The sequence below is a fragment of the Cantharellus anzutake genome (assembly GCF_015039405.1).
Source record: "Cantharellus anzutake strain C23 chromosome Unknown EI90scaffold_41, whole genome shotgun sequence".
Lineage (NCBI taxonomy): Eukaryota > Fungi > Basidiomycota > Agaricomycetes > Cantharellales > Hydnaceae > Cantharellus > Cantharellus anzutake.
In genome coordinates this window covers 466,377-485,751 of record NW_024066991.1, presented here as the reverse complement: position 1 = coordinate 485,751, position 19,375 = coordinate 466,377, and the positions used below count along the sequence as shown (strand labels likewise).

Sequence of the window (19,375 nt, the reverse complement as noted above, 5' to 3'; positions counted from 1 at the left end):
TTCGGATGGAAAGCAGTTTAAGTAAGCAGTTAGGGAGTTATGCTCTACGGGATACAAGGTACACTTAAAGATGTGGGAGATCTAAATCTGGCCGACTCGCAGCGAAATAAGCAGGAATTCCAGCAACTTGATGCTCTCCTTCGCTTATGGCAATGAATAAGGCAACCCTGGTCGAATGCCCCTTTGTGGGTCATAGACCCGTCCTGCGTCCTCAATCTCTAAAGAGCTGAGGCCCTTCAAAATGACCTTCTTCCGATATCAGCGATTGCACTGTGCTAGTTCCGTAACAAACCGTGCGTCGACATGGTTATCAACAGCAAAGTCGATTTGAAGGAAAAAGCGCGATTCTCGGTCCAAGCCGAAATGTAGGGGAACCCCTGGGATGGAAACCTCTGCTGCTGGGAATGGCTGTTGACTTGGATGAAATTCCTCTTTCAACTTGATGTATAAGCACAGTTACAAGAAGGCGATCAGCAGTCTACAATCATTAACATTAAGCGTTATGTGGTAACTCGTGAAGGTGTTGGCATCTCGCGCACGATGAAACCACGCGCTCGACGCTGAACCAGAAGGGTGTGGGGATATCCATTCATGTGGTTTAAAAAGATTGGCGGGCCGAAGCGGCGAAATGTTGTATCAGGGCCCCAAACAACCACTCTGGCTGGGAATGCTTCCGGAAGATCCCTAGTAAGGGGAGATAGATCCAACGCGTCCTGCATTTCTGTGCGGATCCTGATTTCAACCATTGAGAGACGCGGTCGGAGGGCAAGCAGTTCAATGATGCGGTTAGAAATACATTCAACTGCTTGTGGATCAGGTCTTAGATAGATCGAGAACATTATTCTCTGGAGATTGGGGCAGTGATATGCCGAGAGATGTAGGAGATCTGGACCTGGCGGTCTCGCAGTTGAAAGTAGGGATTCCAGCATCCTAATACTCTCGACCGCTGTGACGTAAACTCCTAGGCATTCCAGCGCGTGACAGTGAACAAGGCAATCCTGCGGCAGGTTAGATGCTCTAACTTCTAAGGAGATGAGGCCCTTCAGAATATCCTTCTTTATTGTGTTATCGAGTGAAGAGGGGCAATATAGGTGTTTGAGACGCGGGGCCACGATGGGAAAGGAAACCCTCCCACCACGGAGGATGAGATTCTCAAGCTGGGGAAATGAATGAGGTAAAATGACAAGGTTTTGGGAAGTCATAGGCTCTAATTCCAGAGTCTTCAAATGCTCAACATCGCGTAGGAGATTGGTGATATCCTTTTCGTTCAACGACATCGATAGATGTTCCATCACGGAATTCAAAGTGAATACTGGAAGGCATCGACTCGGGGCATAAAGTTTGAGATAGCGAAAGTGCTTTGGTAAGCCCAAATCCAGGGTTTGGTGAGGAGGCTGTGGGGACCAGTGGAGCGCAGGATCCAAAGCTATCGCTGCATCTCTCAGCGATTTCAGTTCGTTGGGAAGTGGGATCCAGTCGTTTGGAAGGCAAAAGTCGAAATCGATGATGTACAAGGAGGTGCAACGATTAAGATGGGGTGTTGCGATCTCCTTGACACGTCTGCGAAACTCCGGACTGGGACATCTCTTGCCACCCGTGAAGTTCACCATTAGTTCCAGGTGCACATCTTTGGATCTCTTCAAGCACTCTAAAAACCGCTGCAACCTCCCTTCTTCACTCCCACCTTCGGATCTAATGATGGATGTTGCCCATAGTCGAGGTTCGCTCAGTGCCACGAAGCGCCAGAAGTGGCAAGTCTTTGTTATCACATGAGCCACGGTGCAGCCATCAGAAGAATAGTGCCCATTCCAGTCGGCTTTCAAGGTAACGAATATTTCCCGCAAGAGTTCTACAGGCAAATCATTGATATGGAAATATTTGCGGTTCTCCAAGCTGATCTCATCCTTTGAGTCCTCCGAGTGTGTTGGGATTGCTTGGTGATTGGGTTCCATGGGAACTGACAGGAGACGACTTTGGCAACGAGGAACGCTGTGCGGCGGGACTGTCGCGCCTCGGGTCGGTTCTGGACTTCAGGACGGGTGATGACTTGAATAATATTGTTGAGGGGAAACTAATTCAGTTTGCCCAAAAAAGGGTTCACTCTGGCCACTCCATACATAACGAAATCCTCGCTCCATTTCTGAACTAGAGTGCGTGCCTTCGCACGCGCTGACCTGCACTGCTTTTCAACACCCTAGTCAGTTGTACAGAAAAAAGTGAACCATGATTAAATCATTATTCCACACAAAAAGAGTGCATAGATGTTCTATGCTCAGGAGAGATCCCGAATCATGGCATCGGGCTATGTCAAGTGTGTGGAGACAATAGCGGAAGTGTTCCGGATAATAGGAAACAAATAGGAAAATGGGGAGCAGAAAGAGGACATCAGGACAGCGACTTGGGGAGGGGACAAGTGTACAAATGAGGATAAGACAAGCTCACTGAAAATTGGTCAATAGTATCGACTAATAAATCTCCTTCCCTTGCCCAAAGCGCCCATGCGGCAGGGCAAGCGGGGGTGCAGCAGCAGTGGGGGGGTTGGACCAAGAGCTGCGCAGTTGGGCATGTGTCTGCTGCATCCCTTCAAGAATGGGCCGCATCGCAGGCTGACATGCCAATTCATGAGTACGACACAGTATTTTAGCAGATGCAGGCTGTGGCTGTGTCATCGGACGCAGCCTAGCACGACGAGTAAGGCAGGTAGGGGTGCAGATACAAGTAAGGGGAATTTTGGCCAGGTAAGCGCTGGGCATGCATTCAGGTGTGCTTGGACTAAGCGCTGACATTGTGAAGGGCAGAGTTCTTCATATTAACTCCTGAAGTAGTTGGGCATTTTGTCAGGGGACGACTCCCGGGTCCCCATGACCCTCCCCTATGGTCCACAGCCCTGAGGTATAACCAGCCCTATCCAGGGCACAACCTACTGTGGGTAAGAAGATGAGAAGGAAGCTAACTTCTCATCTTCCCACAGTGGCCACCATATCAGGAAAACTTCCGGGGATACCCGGAAGTCACATGAAGGAGTAGGAACCGGGCCCGGAGCATGCGGCGCGCGGAGCGTGCACGCATGTGGGAAGCGCAGCGGGTGGAAGCGGGTCTGGATGCGGGTCCAGGTCCGGGCTAGTCAGGGTGTGTGCCCTGACACATTTACCCCTAAACTCGGTACGTGGATAGATCTAATTCTCCTCTACCAAAAGAGCCCAAAATCAAGCCTCAGAGATTCGTAGGTGACGCTCACGTTGGGTTTTGCCAATCTCACTGGATTTTCAGCATGACTCACTTGATTTGTCTACCAATTGTACGTTATAAATATAAAAGTCACAAGGTCATGAAACCTAAATGGAAAATGAACATGTCAGCACAAGTGGCAGAAATGGTGTAATTTCACCTGGATGGCTGTGCAGGTAATACAATGCGGAATACAACACGTAAGCAAAAGTGGCACGTTTTACATAATTATGGGGGAGGCAGAGTGACCTGCAGTGCAGGTAATACCCCCGATGCGGCAGTTGGGATTTCCCCAGGATCCTCTTGTTTGTGTAGCGCTAAACTTGAACCTATTGCTGAATCAAACTGAAGGACTAATGCACATCAACAAAGTAGCGCCATGACAGTGTAAGCGGTGTGCTTACATAAGTAGTCTGATGGATATATATACCCATCCAAGTTTTGTTAGTTAGACAGAACCTCTTGTATTTACCCCGTAAATCAAGCCCTTTTGGACCTGTGACTCTCTCAGTGACCTAGTGAGTTCGTTAATCCTTAAGGACTTAGCCATCGGTGACAGCTGATCTTGAGGTTCCTCACATTTTTTCACATCCCTACACTCTTGATTTACCTTGATCTAACCTTTAACGCCGAGTTCAAAGCTTGAGGCTGGCCACCTCAAGTTTACCCTTACCTCCACATACAACACAACCTAGCTGCAGCTAAAGATGATGAGACTGAGAAGTGGAAAGGGTTACGTACCCATGGTGAGTCATCGTGACCATTCCTTCTCAGTAGACACATTGGCTCCTGAGCCAATGATGACTGATGAACAACTTGTACACACCGGGAGTTTGTTGACAGATGCTGTCAAGCTTACTCTTGAGACAGAAAACGAACAAGGTGACCTAGCTACGATGCTGGGAAGCACGCTAGGTGCCAGACAGACCGAAGAGAATGACGAACAAGTCATAGATCCAGTGAGTGATTCTTCAGATTCAGAGAGCGAAGAACATACCGCTCCGGGGACTAGCCCTGTAATTCCCTCCCATACATTGGTAGAGGATGCCCACAAGGCGGATGAGATTATTCCCTCCCATATTATGGTAGAGGATGCCCACTATGCAGAAGTCAATTTTCTCTCCCTGCAGGTAGAGGATGATATGTCTATAGTTAGTGAACAAGACCTAAGTACAGAACGACAGTTGTCACCAGAGACCCCTATCGCCCCCCTAGATCCCTTGTCTTACCTGAACTCATATGTGGAGTTTGACAAGAAATCTCTCTCACTATCTGATATACTGTCAATGCCAGACCATGCACTCAATAAGATCTTACGTTTCAGAGAACTTGTTGTGAAGCATGAATCTAAACCACAAATGCCGGACCTATGGACAGATACACTTTCAGATGAAGGTGGCGCACAACTGTATTCAGCTACAAAGACTAAAGCCACAGAAGCTTCCACCTCTACCAAGAAGGGTAAAGAGCATGAAACTGTTTCAGTATCACCCACCCCGATTGCCAGACCACAAAGTAGTACAGAATTGGATAACAATAGCGAGTCTGATGAACTGAAGATACAGACCCAGAGGATTCTACAAGAGAGATCTAGCACAGAGACCACTGTTAATGCATTGGCATCTCGTAGGCTAGCTAGACATAAAGCTGCGAGACAGGAATCAATGACACCCAAGGAGCAGGAAAGGAAATCCAAGACTGAATCTATGGTACAGAACCATGCAACAATGAAGGTACCCAAAGCTTCAATGTTCGTACCTCCGTCATCATTCCTAGCGAAACACTTGACTCCGTTGGACACTTCCGATGACAGCAGCAATGACGGCTCCTCATCATCAAATTCATCAAAGAGAACTAGTACCATCCACACTGATGACTCGGACCTACTAAAACTAGGGAAACTGAACAGGATGGGCTCAAGGAACGAGCTCAGTCTCCTATTAACTTTACTCAAAAAGGAAAAACATACAAGTTCGCGAGTAAAAGTCAAAGGTCCAGAACCATACAATGGTGACACGAACTACAATAAATTCGAAGTCTGGTTTGCTGGAATGAAGACCTACTTCGAGTTGAACAAAGTTCGGAAAAGGGATGAAGTGAAGCATCTTCAAAACATGCTAAGTGGCAAAGCCGCATCTTGGTATGTATCGGCCATTGCATTAAGACCACAAGACTGGAACTTGACCACAGCTGTTAAAGCACTATTTGACGAGTGCTTTCCCCCAGAATTCAGACAGATACAACGTGACCATTTTGAACGTTGGACACAACGGAACTCAACTGTCCAGGAATACGTACAGGACATGGATCGCATTAGAAAAAGGATAGATGACATTATGGATCGTCAATTTGTACAAAGGGTGTTCAATGGCCTAGACCAATATTACCGTATCAAACTGTTGGACTATGGGTTTAGTCCTGACACTGGTTCAATAGATGAGTTAAAGGTTATCGCCATGAATGCAGAGCGTTCAAAGAAGATGGTCAAATATGAGGAAAGTCGTAAACGAACCCAGAATCGCCAGAATGAGCGTGAGAAGGGTAAGCAGGTTCCTGAAAGCGTGAAAGGACAAAAGAAACACAGCGAAAATCAGGATAGAGCTGACAAACAGATTGATGATAAGAAAGGAAAGGATCCTGACAAAAAGAATGGAGGGCATAAACCCAGATCTTCATGGACTAGACTGTCCAAGGAAGAAAGCGAGGAGCTATGGGCTAAAGGCTTATGCTTCAACTGTAAACAGTCAGGCCACCTGGTGAAAGACTGCCCTGTGTCTAAAGAGAATCCTAGTGTAAGTGCTCACGCAGTAAACATCAGAAACCTAGAGGACATGATTGAAGATGAGCTCACTCAACACATATATGCCTTAAGCGCTAGCGCTTCAATTCCTAGAACGGCTTATATCGAAGCCAACGTTGCCAAGTATAGAGGGGATAAACTCCAAAAGGAGGGCACAAAACTGACCGATAGCCTGGAGCGTACAACAGCCATCCCTAAAGACATCATGCGAATCCTACCGAAAGGGATGGTTATAAAAACCCACATTAATGGTAGTATCTGTAGAACGTTAGTGGACTCCAGATCACTAGCTAACTTTATATCCACCACTTGTGTGGACCAACTGAAGATCCCGAGTACGAAACTATCTACGGTCCTTCCAGTACAACTTGCAGTCACAGGATCTAGAGTGAACGTCCAACTCAAAGCAATTGTAGACTTCAAGTACGAGGACATTGATTGTAAGAAACGATTCGACATCATGAACATTCATGACTATGATGTGATCTTAGGCACTCCATTCCTATATCAACATTCAGTGCTGTTAGGCCTGAACCTGCCACACCTACATGTCGGATCTGAAAACCCACTATCCCTAAAGAAAGAAGACTCCGTGGTGATTCCTTCCGTGAGATCAGCGATAATTAGCCAAGATTTGGAAAAGTTATGAGAGATGTTGAGGAACGAAGCAATACACCTCTGTAAAGCATTTGATGAAACCCCACTGCCTCCTTTACGAGATATCAATCACCGAATCCCACTCAAGGATGATAAGAAGATCTATAGATTCCGCCGAGCAATGTGCCCGGAACCACTGAGACTGCTATGGGAGAAGAAGTGTGATGTAATGCTGAAATCCGGTCATTGGGTCTACTATAATGGCACTAATGGAATGCCGTTGTTAGTACTCAAGAAGAAACCTGGACCCAATGGAGAAGTCCGCATCTGCACAGTCATAGACAAACGGGAAATCAATGAGAACACGGTGCCGATGTCTTCACCACTTCCAGACATTAAAGCTATACTGGATCGAGTTGCTCGCCATAAGTTCATATCCCTAGTGGATGGTCGAGATGCATATGAACAGATGAGAGTCGAGCCAGCCGATGAGGAGAAGAACTTGATCATTATGCCAGATGGTGTGATGAAGAGCCGGGTTATGTGCCAAGGTGACAAAAATGCCGCTGCAACATGGCAGATGACCATGTGTCACATGTTCGGTCTGTACATTGGAAAATGGATAGACCCATACCTCGGTGACATAATAATTTACTCAAATTCAATCAGTGAACATATTGAACACTGCTGTACTGTGTTCCAACTATTGTGAGAACAAAAGTTCTATTTGTTGACACAAGATAAATTACAGTTCTTTGCGGATGAACTAAAAATTTTGGGTCATGTGATTAATGGGAAAGGGATCAAGATGGATCCAAACAAAGTTGACAGTATCGGGAACTGGAAAATCCCCACAAATGCATCCTTGCTGCACGGATTTTTGGGAGCCATAGGGTACCTAGCACCAAATTGCAGAGGAATCTGCATTCCTATGGGTGTACTAACCCCATTGACGAGTGCCAATAGGATTTGGAAATGGGATGAAAGACACCAACGAGCGTTTGAACAAATTAAAGAGATTGTTCAGAATCACCGCGAGATACACAGAAAGCCACTGGATTACTCCAAGAACGCACCTCCAATAAACCTAATTACAGATGCCTCCCTGACTGGAGCAGGAGGAGTGCTAAGTCAAGGAGAAGACCTGGAAACGGCCCAGATAGCCTGCTTCTGGTCTGGGAAGTTTACACCAACACAACAGAATTACCCTGTCCATGAGCGAGAATTGCTGGCAGTAATTGAATCACTAAAGCACCTGCATAACCAATTACTCGGTTGCAAGTTTAGACTATTTACGGACCACAAACCACTGGAATTCCTTAAGTCCCAACGGAATTTGTCTCAGCGCCAAGCTTGTTGGCTAGATGCACTAAGTGATTTTGATTTCACCATCAATTACTTACCAGGAAAAGTATCTCCATATTGAACCTTGGTCCGTACTTCATGTAACAGCCGCGTCCTCGACCATGACGTTCATAAGGGCCATAAGGACCTGATGGACCCTGGCGAGGTCTGCCTCGGCCCCAGCAGCCAGTCGATCCAGGACCTGGTGGGCATGTGTATCTGTCAGTGGCTCTGATCACTGTTCCGGAATTCAAGATAGCTTGCGCTTCCAAGAACGGGGAATGCAAGGCATGGCTCTCAATGGCACTCAGGATGACATTCACGAGTCCATTAATCTCGACCCAGTCCTGCCAGTACTTCGGCTCAGGTCCGGGTTCGCTGTTACCTGCTTCTATCAAGGCTAGATAGCGACAGACTGCAGCGTATTCCTTTGCAGTCATGCTCGGTATGAGTTTGAATCTTGGCCTGATACCTCCGTCATTATTGCAATTGACAGGGGGAACAACAAAGTGCGAATATGGCATGTACATTGGTGAGAAGTTCTGAGTAACTGAGTTCGGTGGTGCAGAGTGTCGGGGGGTGGACGAGTGGGTAACAGGTCCTGAGGATATCGTCGCAAGTGATAGTCCTTTTATACTTTTAGTGATGTCTGATATCGGTAAATCATCCTGTTTCAAATTCGAAATGCTCACTCCCAATATGTTTAAGTAATCATCCAGTGCTGCTCTTCTGCATAGCACTAAGTATGGTTCCCAGCTGCTTGAGCCGTTTGACCACTGCACGAAAAACTTGGCGTTTTTTCCTTGTCCATCATGTCGCATGACTCGCCTGACAAATGAATTTTCAGATGCTCCTAGCCCCATGTAGTTATCAATTTTCCTGCTCAGGAATAAGATATCATCATTAGGAATATGAGGTCACAACAATTTTGAATGAAATACCGGGTGTATTCCTCGTTCTTTCAACTCGTCTGATAATTCTAATTCAAAGCTCGCACCTGGTGACACCTCTCTGATGATCTTCAGTGGGCCAATGAACTTCATCGTCAGTTTCCGTGATTTCCCTTTACCTAAGTTAAGGTTCTCTGTGGACAAATACACGAGGTCGCCTACTTTAAATGGCACCTCTTTTCGATGTTTGTTGGTAATCCAAGTCTGATTTGTTCTTGAGTCGATCAGAGCGTTGTGTGCATCAAGAGTGACTGATGCCATTTTTCTTGCTACCGTCTGGATACCAGGATACGGTGATTCATGTGATATGAGCAACGGGTTTGGTTGTCGGATCCCATTCAATTCAAATGGTGAATAACCTGTACTATTGGAAGTCAACATGTTGATTGCTAGTTCGATTACCGGTAATTTAGAAGCCCAGTCTTTCTGGCTATGAGACACTGCCTGTCTCAGCATCTGGCCTATCGTCCAGTGGGCTCGTTCTGTGGCGCCGTCTGTTTCAGGGTGGTAAGCGCTAGACAGCCGGAGTTCTACACCTATTAATTTATGCAATTCTGTCCAGAACATTGAAGTAAATAGGCTGTCGCGATCACTCACAACCCGTTGTGGCAGTCCATGCAACTTATACACTGAATCAAAGAAGACCTCTGCCATGTCATGCGCTGTATAGGTTTGAACTGTGGGTACCAGATGTACCATCCCACTAAAGTGATCGATGATTGTGCAGATCATGTCAAAGGCACCATGCCGCATCTTTGAGAGTGGCATTGGCCTGACAAAGTTGATCCCAATGGATTCCCATGGTTGAGAAGGGATTGGCAATGTTTTCAGGAGACCAAATGGAGCGGTTGTACGTGATTTTGTTCTGGCGCAGGTTGGGCATGAAGCACAAAATTTTCGGGTGCTCTGTAGCAAATTTTTCCACCAGACATGTCGTCGCAGGTAGAGCTGAGTCTTCTCAGCACCTAAGTGTGCTAGAATCAAATGTGCATGCGATATGATGATCTCGCACAAAGAATGAGAACCAAACGTCACATTTGGAATACACAATACCGTAAATTGGCCATTTCTCATAAAAATCAAAGCTTCGTTGTCGGCATTCTTCATAACTGAGAAATTCGGGAAGTGCGTTGGATTTTCTAGGATTTTGGCAAAGAAGATGTCTTGTCTGTACTTATCTGCAATGAATTCTGGTAATTTGAGACCCGGTTCCAAATCTGATACCAGAGGTATGAGTCCTGGTGGTGTTTCGGCGTTTTCGGATTGTAATTCTGAGCGGATTTGATCCAGTCTCAAGTTCATTGATCGTACAGGCTCCGTTTCGTGATTCTTTTGCATGTGCTTTGGAACTTTGATTTGGATTTTCACTTTCTCTTCAGGACTCTCCTCTAGGCTCTCTTGTGTGACGGCTGATGATTCCTCTGGGTCGTTCCAACCATTTGCGATACTGGGATCCTTCCTAGCCTTTCCTTTGGGTAGAGGCCGGGCTTGTAGTTTCTGTGTTTGTATCGCAGCGGGCCCCATGACCACAGGAGCTGTGTAAAATGCCTGCCCAGGAACATCCTTGTCACTCTCATTTTCGGATAATGTTTCTGACACAAATTCGGAAGACGCATGTACTGTCCCCAGAGGCTCGCTGCTGTATATGCAAGACAGGGAATCTGAAAATGAATTCTCTTTTCCTGGTAAGTAATTGATGGTGAAATCAAAATCACTTAGTGCATCTAGCCAACGAGCTTGGCGCTGAGACAAATTCCGTTGGGACTTAAGGAATTCCAGTGGTTTGTGGTCCGTAAATAGTCTAAACTTGCAACCGAGTAATTGGTTATGCAGGTGCTTTAGTGATTCAATTACTGCCAGCAATTCTCGCTCATGGACAGGGTAATTCTGTTGTGTTGGTGTAAACTTCCCAGACCAGAAGCAGGCTATCTGGGCCGTTTCCAGGTCTTCTCCTTGACTTAGCACTCCTCCTGCTCCAGTCAGGGAGGCATCTGTAATTAGGTTTATTGGAGGTGCGTTCTTGGAGTAATCCAGTGGCTTTCTGTGTATCTCGCGGTGATTCTGAACAATCTCTTTAATTTGTTCAAACGCTCGTTGGTGTCTTTCATCCCATTTCCAAATCCTATTGGCACTCGTCAATGGGGTTAGTACACCCATAGGAATGCAGATTCCTCTGCAATTTGGTGCTAGGTACCCTATGGCTCCCAAAAATCCGTGCAGCAAGGATGCATTTGTGGGGATTTTCCAGTTCCCGATACTGTCAACTTTGTTTGGATCCATCTTGATCCCTTTCCCATTAATCACATGACCCAAAATTTTTAGTTCATCCGCAAAGAACTGTAATTTATCTTGTGTCAACAAATAGAACTTTTGTTCTCACAATAGTTGGAACACAGTACAGCAGTGTTCAATATGTTCACTGATTGAATTTGAGTAAATTATTATGTCACCAAGGTATGGGTCTATCCATTTTCCAATGTACAGACCGAACATGTGACACATGGTCATCTGCCATGTTGCAGCGGCATTTTTGTCACCTTGGCACATAACCCGGCTCTTCATCACACCATCTGGCATAATGATCAAGTTCTTCTCCTCATCGGCTGGCTCGACTCTCATCTGTTCATATGCATCTCGACCATCCACTAGGGATATGAACTTATGGCGAGCAACTCGATCCAGTATAGCTTTAATGTCTGGAAGTGGTGAAGACATCGGCACCGTGTTCTCATTGATTTCCCGTTTGTCTATGACTGTGCGGATGCGGACTTCTCCATTGGGTCCAGGTTTCTTCTTGAGTACTAACAACGGCATTCCATTAGTGCCATTATAGTAGACCCAATGACCGGATTTCAGCATTACATCACACTTCTTCTCCCATAGCAGTCTCAGTGGTTCCGGGCACATTGCTCGGCGGAATCTATAGATCTTCTTATCATCCTTGAGTGGGATTCAGTGATTGATATCTCGTAAAGGAGGCAGTGGGGTTTCATCAAATGCTTTACAGAGGTGTATTGCTTCGTTCCTCAACATCTCTCATAACTTTTCCAAATCTTGGCTAATTATCGCTGATCTCACGGAAGGAATCACCACGGAGTCTTCTTTCTTTAGGGATAGTGGGTTTTCAGATCCGACATGTAGGTGTGGCAGGTTCAGGCCTAACAGCACTGAATGTTGATATAGGAATGGAGTGCCTAAGATCACATCATAGTCATGAATGTTCATGATGTCGAATCGTTTCTTACAATCAATGTCCTCGTACTTGAAGTCTACAATTGCTTTGAGTTGGACGTTCACTCTAGATCCTGTGACTGCAAGTTGTACTGGAAGGACCGTAGATAGTTTCGTACTCGGGATCTTCAGTTGGTCCACACAAGTGGTGGATATAAAGTTAGCTAGTGATCTGGAGTCCACTAACGTTCTACAGATACTACCATTAATGTGGGTTTTTATAACCATCCCTTTCGGTAGGATTCGCATGATGTCTTTAGGGATGGCTGTTGTACGCTCCAGGCTATCGGTCAGTTTTGTGCCCTCCTTTTGGAGTTTATCCCCTCTATACTTGGCAACGTTGGCTTCGATATAAGCCGTTCTAGGAATTGAAGCGCTAGCGCTTAAGGCATATATGTGTTGAGTGAGCTCATCTTCAATCATGTCCTCTAGGTTTCTGATGTTTACTGCGTGAGCACTTACACTAGGATTCTCTTTAGACACAGGGCAGTCTTTCACCAGGTGGCCTGACTGTTTACAGTTGAAGCATAAGCCTTTAGCCCATAGCTCCTCGCTTTCTTCCTTGGACAGTCTAGTCCATGAAGATCTGGGTTTATGCCCTCCATTCTTTTTGTCAGGATCCTTTCCTTTCTTATCATCAATCTGTTTGTCAGCTCTATCCTGATTTTCGCTGTGTTTCTTTTGTCCTTTCACGCTTTCAGGAACCTGCTTACCCTTCTCACGCTCATTCTGGCGATTCTGGGTTCGTTTACGACTTTCCTCATATTTGACCATCTTCTTTGAACGCTCTGCATTCATGGCGATAACCTTTAACTCATCTATTGAACCAGTGTCAGGACTAAACCCATAGTCCAACAGTTTGATACGGTAATATTGGTCTAGGCCATTGAACACCCTTTGTACAAATTGACGATCCATAATGTCATCTATCCTTTTTCTAATGCGATCCATGTCCTGTACGTATTCCTGGACAGTTGAGTTCCGTTGTGTCCAACGTTCAAAATGGTCACGTTGTATCTGTCTGAATTCTGGGGGAAAGCACTCGTCAAATAGTGCTTTAACAGCTGTGGTCAAGTTCCAGTCTTGTGGTCTTAATGCAATGGCCGATACATACCAAGATGCGGCTTTGCCACTTAGCATGTTTTGAAGATGCTTCACTTCATCCCTTTTCCGAACTTTGTTCAACTCGAAGTAGGTCTTCATTCCAGCAAACCAGACTTCGAATTTATTGTAGTTCGTGTCACCATTGTATGGTTCTGGACCTTTGACTTTTACTCGCGAACTTGTATGTTTTTCCTTTTTGAGTAAAGTTAATAGGAGACTGAGCTCGTTCCTTGAGCCCATCCTGTTCAGTTTCCCTAGTTTTAGTAGGTCCGAGTCATCAGTGTGGATGGTACTAGTTCTCTTTGATGAATTTGATGATGAGGAGCCGTCATTGCTGCTGTCATCGGAAGTGTCCAACGGAGTCAAGTGTTTCGCTAGGAATGATGACGGAGGTACGAACATTGAAGCTTTGGGTACCTTCATTGTTGCATGGTTCTGTACCATAGATTCAGTCTTGGATTTCCTTTCCTGCTCCTTGGGTGTCATTGATTCCTGTCTCGCAGCTTTATGTCTAGCTAGCCTACGAGATGCCAATGCATTAACAGTGGTCTCTGTGCTAGATCTCTCTTGTAGAATCCTCTGGGTCTGTATCTTCAGTTCATCAGACTCGCTATTGTTATCCAATTCTGTACTACTTTGTGGTCTGGCAATCGGGGTGGGTGATACTGAAACAGTTTCATGCTCTTTACCCTTCTTGGTAGAGGTGGAAGCTTCTGTGGCTTTAGTCTTTGTAGCTGAATACAGTTGTGCGCCACCTTCATCTGAAAGTGTATCTGTCCATAGGTCCGGCATTTGTGGTTTAGATTCATGCTTCACAACAAGTTCTCTGAAACGTAAGATCTTATTGAGTGCATGGTCTGGCATTGACAGTATATCAGATAGTGAGAGAGATTTCTTGTCAAACTCCGCATATGAGTTCAGGTAAGACAAGGGATCTAGGGGGGCGATAGGGGTCTCTGGTGACAACTGTCGTTCTGTACTTAGGTCTTGTTCACTAACTATAGACATATCATCCTCTACCATAATATGGGAGGGAATAATCTCATCCGCCTCGTGGGCATCCTCTACCAATGTATGGGAGGGAATTACAGGGCTAGTCCCCGGAGCGGTATGTTCTTCGCTCTCTGAATCTGAAGAATCACTCACTGGATCTATGACTTGTTCGTCATTCTCTTCGGTCTGTCTGGCACCTAGCGTGCTTCCCAGCATCGTAGCTAGGTCACCTTGTTCGTTTTCTGTCTCAAGAGTAAGCTTGACAGCATCTGTCAACAAACTCCCGGTGTGTACAAGTTGTTCATCAGTCATCATTGGCTCAGGAGCCAATGTGTCTACTGAGAAGGAACGGTCACGACGACTCACCATGGGTACATAACCCTTTCCACTTCTCAGTCTCATCATCTTTAGCTGCAGCTAGGTTGTGTTGTATGTGGAGGTAAGGGTAAACTTGAGGTGGCCGGCCTCAAGCTTTGAACTCGGCGTTAAAGGTTAGATCAAGGTAATCTTAGGTCTATATATCCGATCATTTGACTAACACCAGTTCTTAGATACGAGTAGCCAGTCCTCGCAGGAGGGCGAATGTAAGCGGTGTGCTTACATAAGTAGTCTGATGGATATATGTACCCGTCCAAGTTTTGTTAGTTAGACAGAACCTCTTGTATTTACCCCGTAAATCAAGCCCTTTTGGACCTGTGACTCTCTCAGTGACCTAGTGAGTTCGTTAATCCTTAAGGACTTAGCCATCGGCGACAGCCGATCTTGAGGTTCCTCACAGACAGGCCTAATGTAACAGAACTCACTCGACCGTCTCCAGAGATATCCCCTTGGCACTTACAGGAAAGCCTGGCTGAATCCCCGCACTGCCTACTAGTGGAGTCGCGAGCTAACTTCAACACAATGGACGTTACGTGAGGCAATCCAAGTCATCAGGCACATATATATAGGACTAACATTAATACGAGGGATAGTAGTACGGCGATGGAAACATGTTAAGTAGCTCCCTGACAAGTCGTTAACATGTTGTCGGAAACAACAAAGTTCCAAAGGCAGATTAGGAACAACTTGGGAGGAGAAAGTTTTCAAGTTGATCCCACATGTATCTGCGTCAAGCGAGCAGGCCATTTTTTTGACATACAACCCCTCCTGAACGTCCACTCTCAACTTCCTAAGGAACATGGTGTGCCACCACCAAGCGCAGGTCCGTGGTGAACGACTTGAACTTGGCGGAAGGAAACATTTCATGACGGAGCAGCTTGGGTGGGCCGGAGCATACGGAGGCAACTGGCTTCGTGTAAGCATACAAATGGGCTGGAGTGCCGCACAATCGAGAGGTGAAGAATAAACATGGGGAAGCCTCGGGAAGATCCATAATCATCATGGAGATGCGCCGAGCATGTAGACAGGACGCTACTTATATATACACGGATAGAGATTTCCTTAAGAGACACAGGCGGGCTTTGTGGGGCTCAATTAATAATGCAATGAGGAAGGGGTTCAACGGCACGAGGCTCGTGTAGTGGGAATATTGCGAGGATTATTGGAGATTGAGATAGTACAGTAGAGCGTCCCCATTCGGGAACAAAACAGTTTGCCCCCCGAGTTGCGAAGTCCGATAAACCCTGGGTCGAAATTCAAAGGGGTTTCCTCTGGCTCGCTCTGATTAGGGATGGGAAGTGAACAGAGGAATTTAGTGGAGTTGGTTTCCCCTCTTAAACGGGGACTTTTCATTTTATTATTTATTTATTGTTCGCATGGTTGTAAAGCTAGCCATGAGTCGAAATACCAAGGTCGTCGCCAGTGGGTGGGATTCCGATACCCTTGCTATAGAGTGAGTGACTCAAAGCACCTGTTGGATCCGTAGCCACGATAGATTAAAGCAATGTCAGTGATGATAGGAAGTCATCGAAGAGGAAAGGGGAAATGATTCGAAAGTTCAATTTGGACGAAATTTCCCTTCGATTCCCGAACATGAAAAGTTCGGATTTCAGGTACAGCACAAGTCACAAGAGGACCTCAATTTGCAATCATTGAAAGCACTCCAATAAAGGCTGGTATCCCAACATCTGTTAGCTAGAATGCCGGTAACAAAGAATGAGTGCACGACTCCTCATCGGGCTATACATACAAACAAAAATTAGGACTGAAACCACACCACCGTAGATCCCAGTTGGCTTTTAACATGCGCGGATAACTACTGTCGGGGAGCCTGGATCAAGCTCAACATCTATCAGCAATGTCGGGCACCAGCACTGCGCCCAAGCCGCCTCAACTGACAATAAGGTGGAGTGATCAAATGGCTGCCACGGGGAAGATACGAGGAACGGGAGCACGGTAATCAACACATGCTAGAAGTTCCATGACATGTTGCTGCAAGGTATCATGCAAAGACAATAAAGTTCCGAAGACGGGTTCGAAGGGAGAACGAAAGGAGGGATCTTCCACATCACCAAGTCCAAAAAAGTCCAAAAATCCCGACTAGATTTTTGCTGCCAGGAATGCCTATAAGTTGGTTGCACACATACCCGTGTCGGACAAATGTTGAACGCGAGCCATGGGTTTCGACATTTGGATCCCACAAACGATCCACTGCGCGGAGCTCGATCTCATAGGTAACATTACTACAATTGTACGGGCATCCCTGAGATTTAGGATCTAGCGTTGGCCTGACAGGCGCAGGTCCGTACCACACATTTGTTGAAAGAAAGGACACTTCGCAAGGCAACATGGTGGGGGCAAGCGATTTATTTAGTGCTACGAAACGCCAGAAGCGGCAGACCCCTGATATCAGCCGAGCTGTAGGGCAACCGTCATGAGAATATAGCTTGTCTCGATCACCTTGATCCAATGTAACGAAGATTTCCCGTATGAGTTCCATAGGCAAATCATTGATATGGGAGTTTTTGAGGTCCTCTTGGGTCTCATCCTCCGAGTGTGTTAAGACTGCTTGGTGATTGGAATCCATGAGGAGAGCGTTGCGAGACGATCACACTTCAAGCTATGGAGTCCACTGAAGCAGAGTCGGGGCGGATAGATACGAAAAATGACAAGCGCGAACTGGCGCGAGAACTGAGAGAAACAACGGAATTTCCCGACCCTAATTCGAAGCGTTGGATATTCTCCCTTCTGCATCGGAGGAATGTTGAGCGTGGGCCATCTGTTCTTATCGACACACACAAATCCCGCTGTCCACTGCGTAGAGTCCAATTTCACAAATAACATGATTACGATTAGACAGGTATAGAATTCATCCTGCCAAGTGCAGATCTAGTGTGGATATTTTACATTTGGCGAGAGAGAAATGAAAGATTTCGTGAGGGAAATAACTGGCTCCGTGCAAGCATAGGGGCGTTACGGGCAAAGCAAGATGCGACCCATGGGGCTTGGAGCACTTTGCCATCAAGATGTTAAGAATAAACGATCACTCTGCTCGGAAATGCCTTTGGGAGATCCTCAGTGATCATGAGCGTACTCCGAGTGTGCGGATCAGACTCTACCGTTCCGACACGGATGAAGATTTCGACCTTTAAGAGACACGGACGAGTCGTAAGGAGCTCAGTGATGCACTGAGAGAGGCGTTCAATGGCCTGGGGCTCGTGTAGTAGGGAAATCGAAAGGAACATGTTCCGGAGATTGGGACAGTGGGTTTCTGAAGGCGGCTGGGCATTTGAGTGTAGTGGCTCAGAGGTCGAGGTCGACAGCAGAAACTCCAGAATTTCGATATGGCCGCCTTGCCTGATTGGGATCGACAAGCGTTCCAGCATGGAGCAATGAACAAGGCACCTCTGTTTGAAGAATTCTGAACTTTGGATCATCCCGATTTTTAAGGAGATGAGACCCCTCAGAATGCCCTTCCAATGATACCATGCCAAACCCACGCCATCGGACCAGGATAGGTCTGGATGTAGCACCTGTGATAAAAGGCATTCAAGGTGCTTGAGGCGTGGAGCCATCTTGCATGGCAACTTGCCTTGGCCGGGGATGACCAGACTTTCAAGCTGCGGCAATGAAGCGGGGAATATGTGTGATAGGTTTACACTAGGGGAATACATAACAGCGTAATCGAGAGCCTTGAGATGGTCGACGTTACGCAGGAGACCCGCTGCCGCACTATCGGTGTACACGAATAGCGACAGATGCTCGATCTCGGAATCCGACGTGAAAACGGGAAGGGTTTCATGTGAGGCGTGAAGACTGAGATAGCGAATGCGCTTCGGTAAGCGCAAGTCCACAGATTGGGACTGGGTAGACCTGGTCAACGACCCCAAGACTATCTCAACATACTCTAGCGATCGAAATTCGCTCGGGAAAGGGATCCACTCGTTCGGTAGGTTGAAATCAGAGTCCTTAAGGCAGAAGGAACCGCAACGACAAAGATGTGGCCTTGCGATCTCTTTGACACGTTGACGAAACTCCTTAGTGGACGTTTTGTCAAAGACCAGCCTAAGTGCCAAACGCACGCTCTTAGATCTCCCTAAGTATTCCGAAAACCATCGCAATTTCTCCTCCACATCCTCACTCCTGGGGCCAAGTCGGATTTTTGCCCATAGACGAGGCTCGTTGAATGCTACGAAACGCCAGAAACGGCACACACTCGAAACCAATCGAGCAGCGTGACAGCCGTCGGACTCTGAGCGGATTTTGTTCACCGCTTCACTGTGCGCGACCTCGACGAATATCTCGCGTACGATATCGATAGGGAGATCATTGACCCGGAAATACTCAAGAGGTGAGCTGACCCCGTCGGCATGGCGCTCAGGTTCCATAGGAAAAACAGAGCAATGCTGTAAGGAAAGGTAGTCTAAGTCAGGCTTCCATTTCGAGGGGGTAGGAGTTGCACCTGACAATATAGCAGATTTGGGGGAAACTACGAGCAGGGCCGTAACCTGCTGTGATGAGAGTGCCCACCGGTTCAGGTTATATGTACGAGAATCGCTGGAAGAAAGGGGCATCGACATGCATCCTGGAGCACAGGCTGGGATCTATATAATGATACGCAGGCGCAGAAGCCGAAGTCCTGCCTGCTGGACTCGCGCACGCGAGTTGATCATGGCGGATCAATTCACAGCACTAAGTCCGCACGTGACTACAAAAACGTCCTGCATGTCGAAATTGTGGTGAAACACTC

The 19,375-nt window shown here is 46.6% G+C and overlaps 3 protein-coding genes across 3 annotated transcripts; all 3 read right to left on the bottom strand.

Annotated features, from left to right (window-relative positions):
- Positions 1–4: 4 nt before the first annotated feature.
- EI90DRAFT_3067772 (uncharacterized protein) lies at positions 5–2,404 on the bottom strand. The gene has a single exon (XM_039061046.1). It carries the CDS (start codon positions 1,950–1,952, stop codon positions 501–503), a length of 1,452 nt encoding a protein of 483 aa, XP_038913545.1. The 5' UTR covers positions 1,953–2,404; the 3' UTR covers positions 5–500.
- A 13,885-nt stretch (positions 2,405–16,289) lies between these two features.
- On the bottom strand, positions 16,290–17,312 carry EI90DRAFT_3067760 (uncharacterized protein). The gene has a single exon (XM_039061045.1). It carries the CDS (start codon positions 17,210–17,212, stop codon positions 16,694–16,696), a length of 519 nt encoding a protein of 172 aa, XP_038913544.1. The 5' UTR covers positions 17,213–17,312; the 3' UTR covers positions 16,290–16,693.
- Positions 17,313–17,465: 153 nt separating this feature from the next.
- On the bottom strand, positions 17,466–19,375 carry EI90DRAFT_3067759 (uncharacterized protein). The gene has a single exon (XM_039061044.1). It carries the CDS (start codon positions 19,203–19,205, stop codon positions 17,655–17,657), a length of 1,551 nt encoding a protein of 516 aa, XP_038913543.1. The 5' UTR covers positions 19,206–19,375; the 3' UTR covers positions 17,466–17,654.

What these genes read in the sequence shown, in the direction of transcription:
- EI90DRAFT_3067760 (XM_039061045.1), bottom strand. Translation starts at nt 17,212, where the DNA reads ATGGATTCCAATCACCAAGCAGTCTTAACACACTCGGAGGATGAGACC.
- EI90DRAFT_3067759 (XM_039061044.1), bottom strand. Translation starts at nt 19,205, where the DNA reads ATGTCGATGCCCCTTTCTTCCAGCGATTCTCGTACATATAACCTGAAC.
- EI90DRAFT_3067772 (XM_039061046.1), bottom strand. Translation starts at nt 1,952, where the DNA reads ATGGAACCCAATCACCAAGCAATCCCAACACACTCGGAGGACTCAAAG.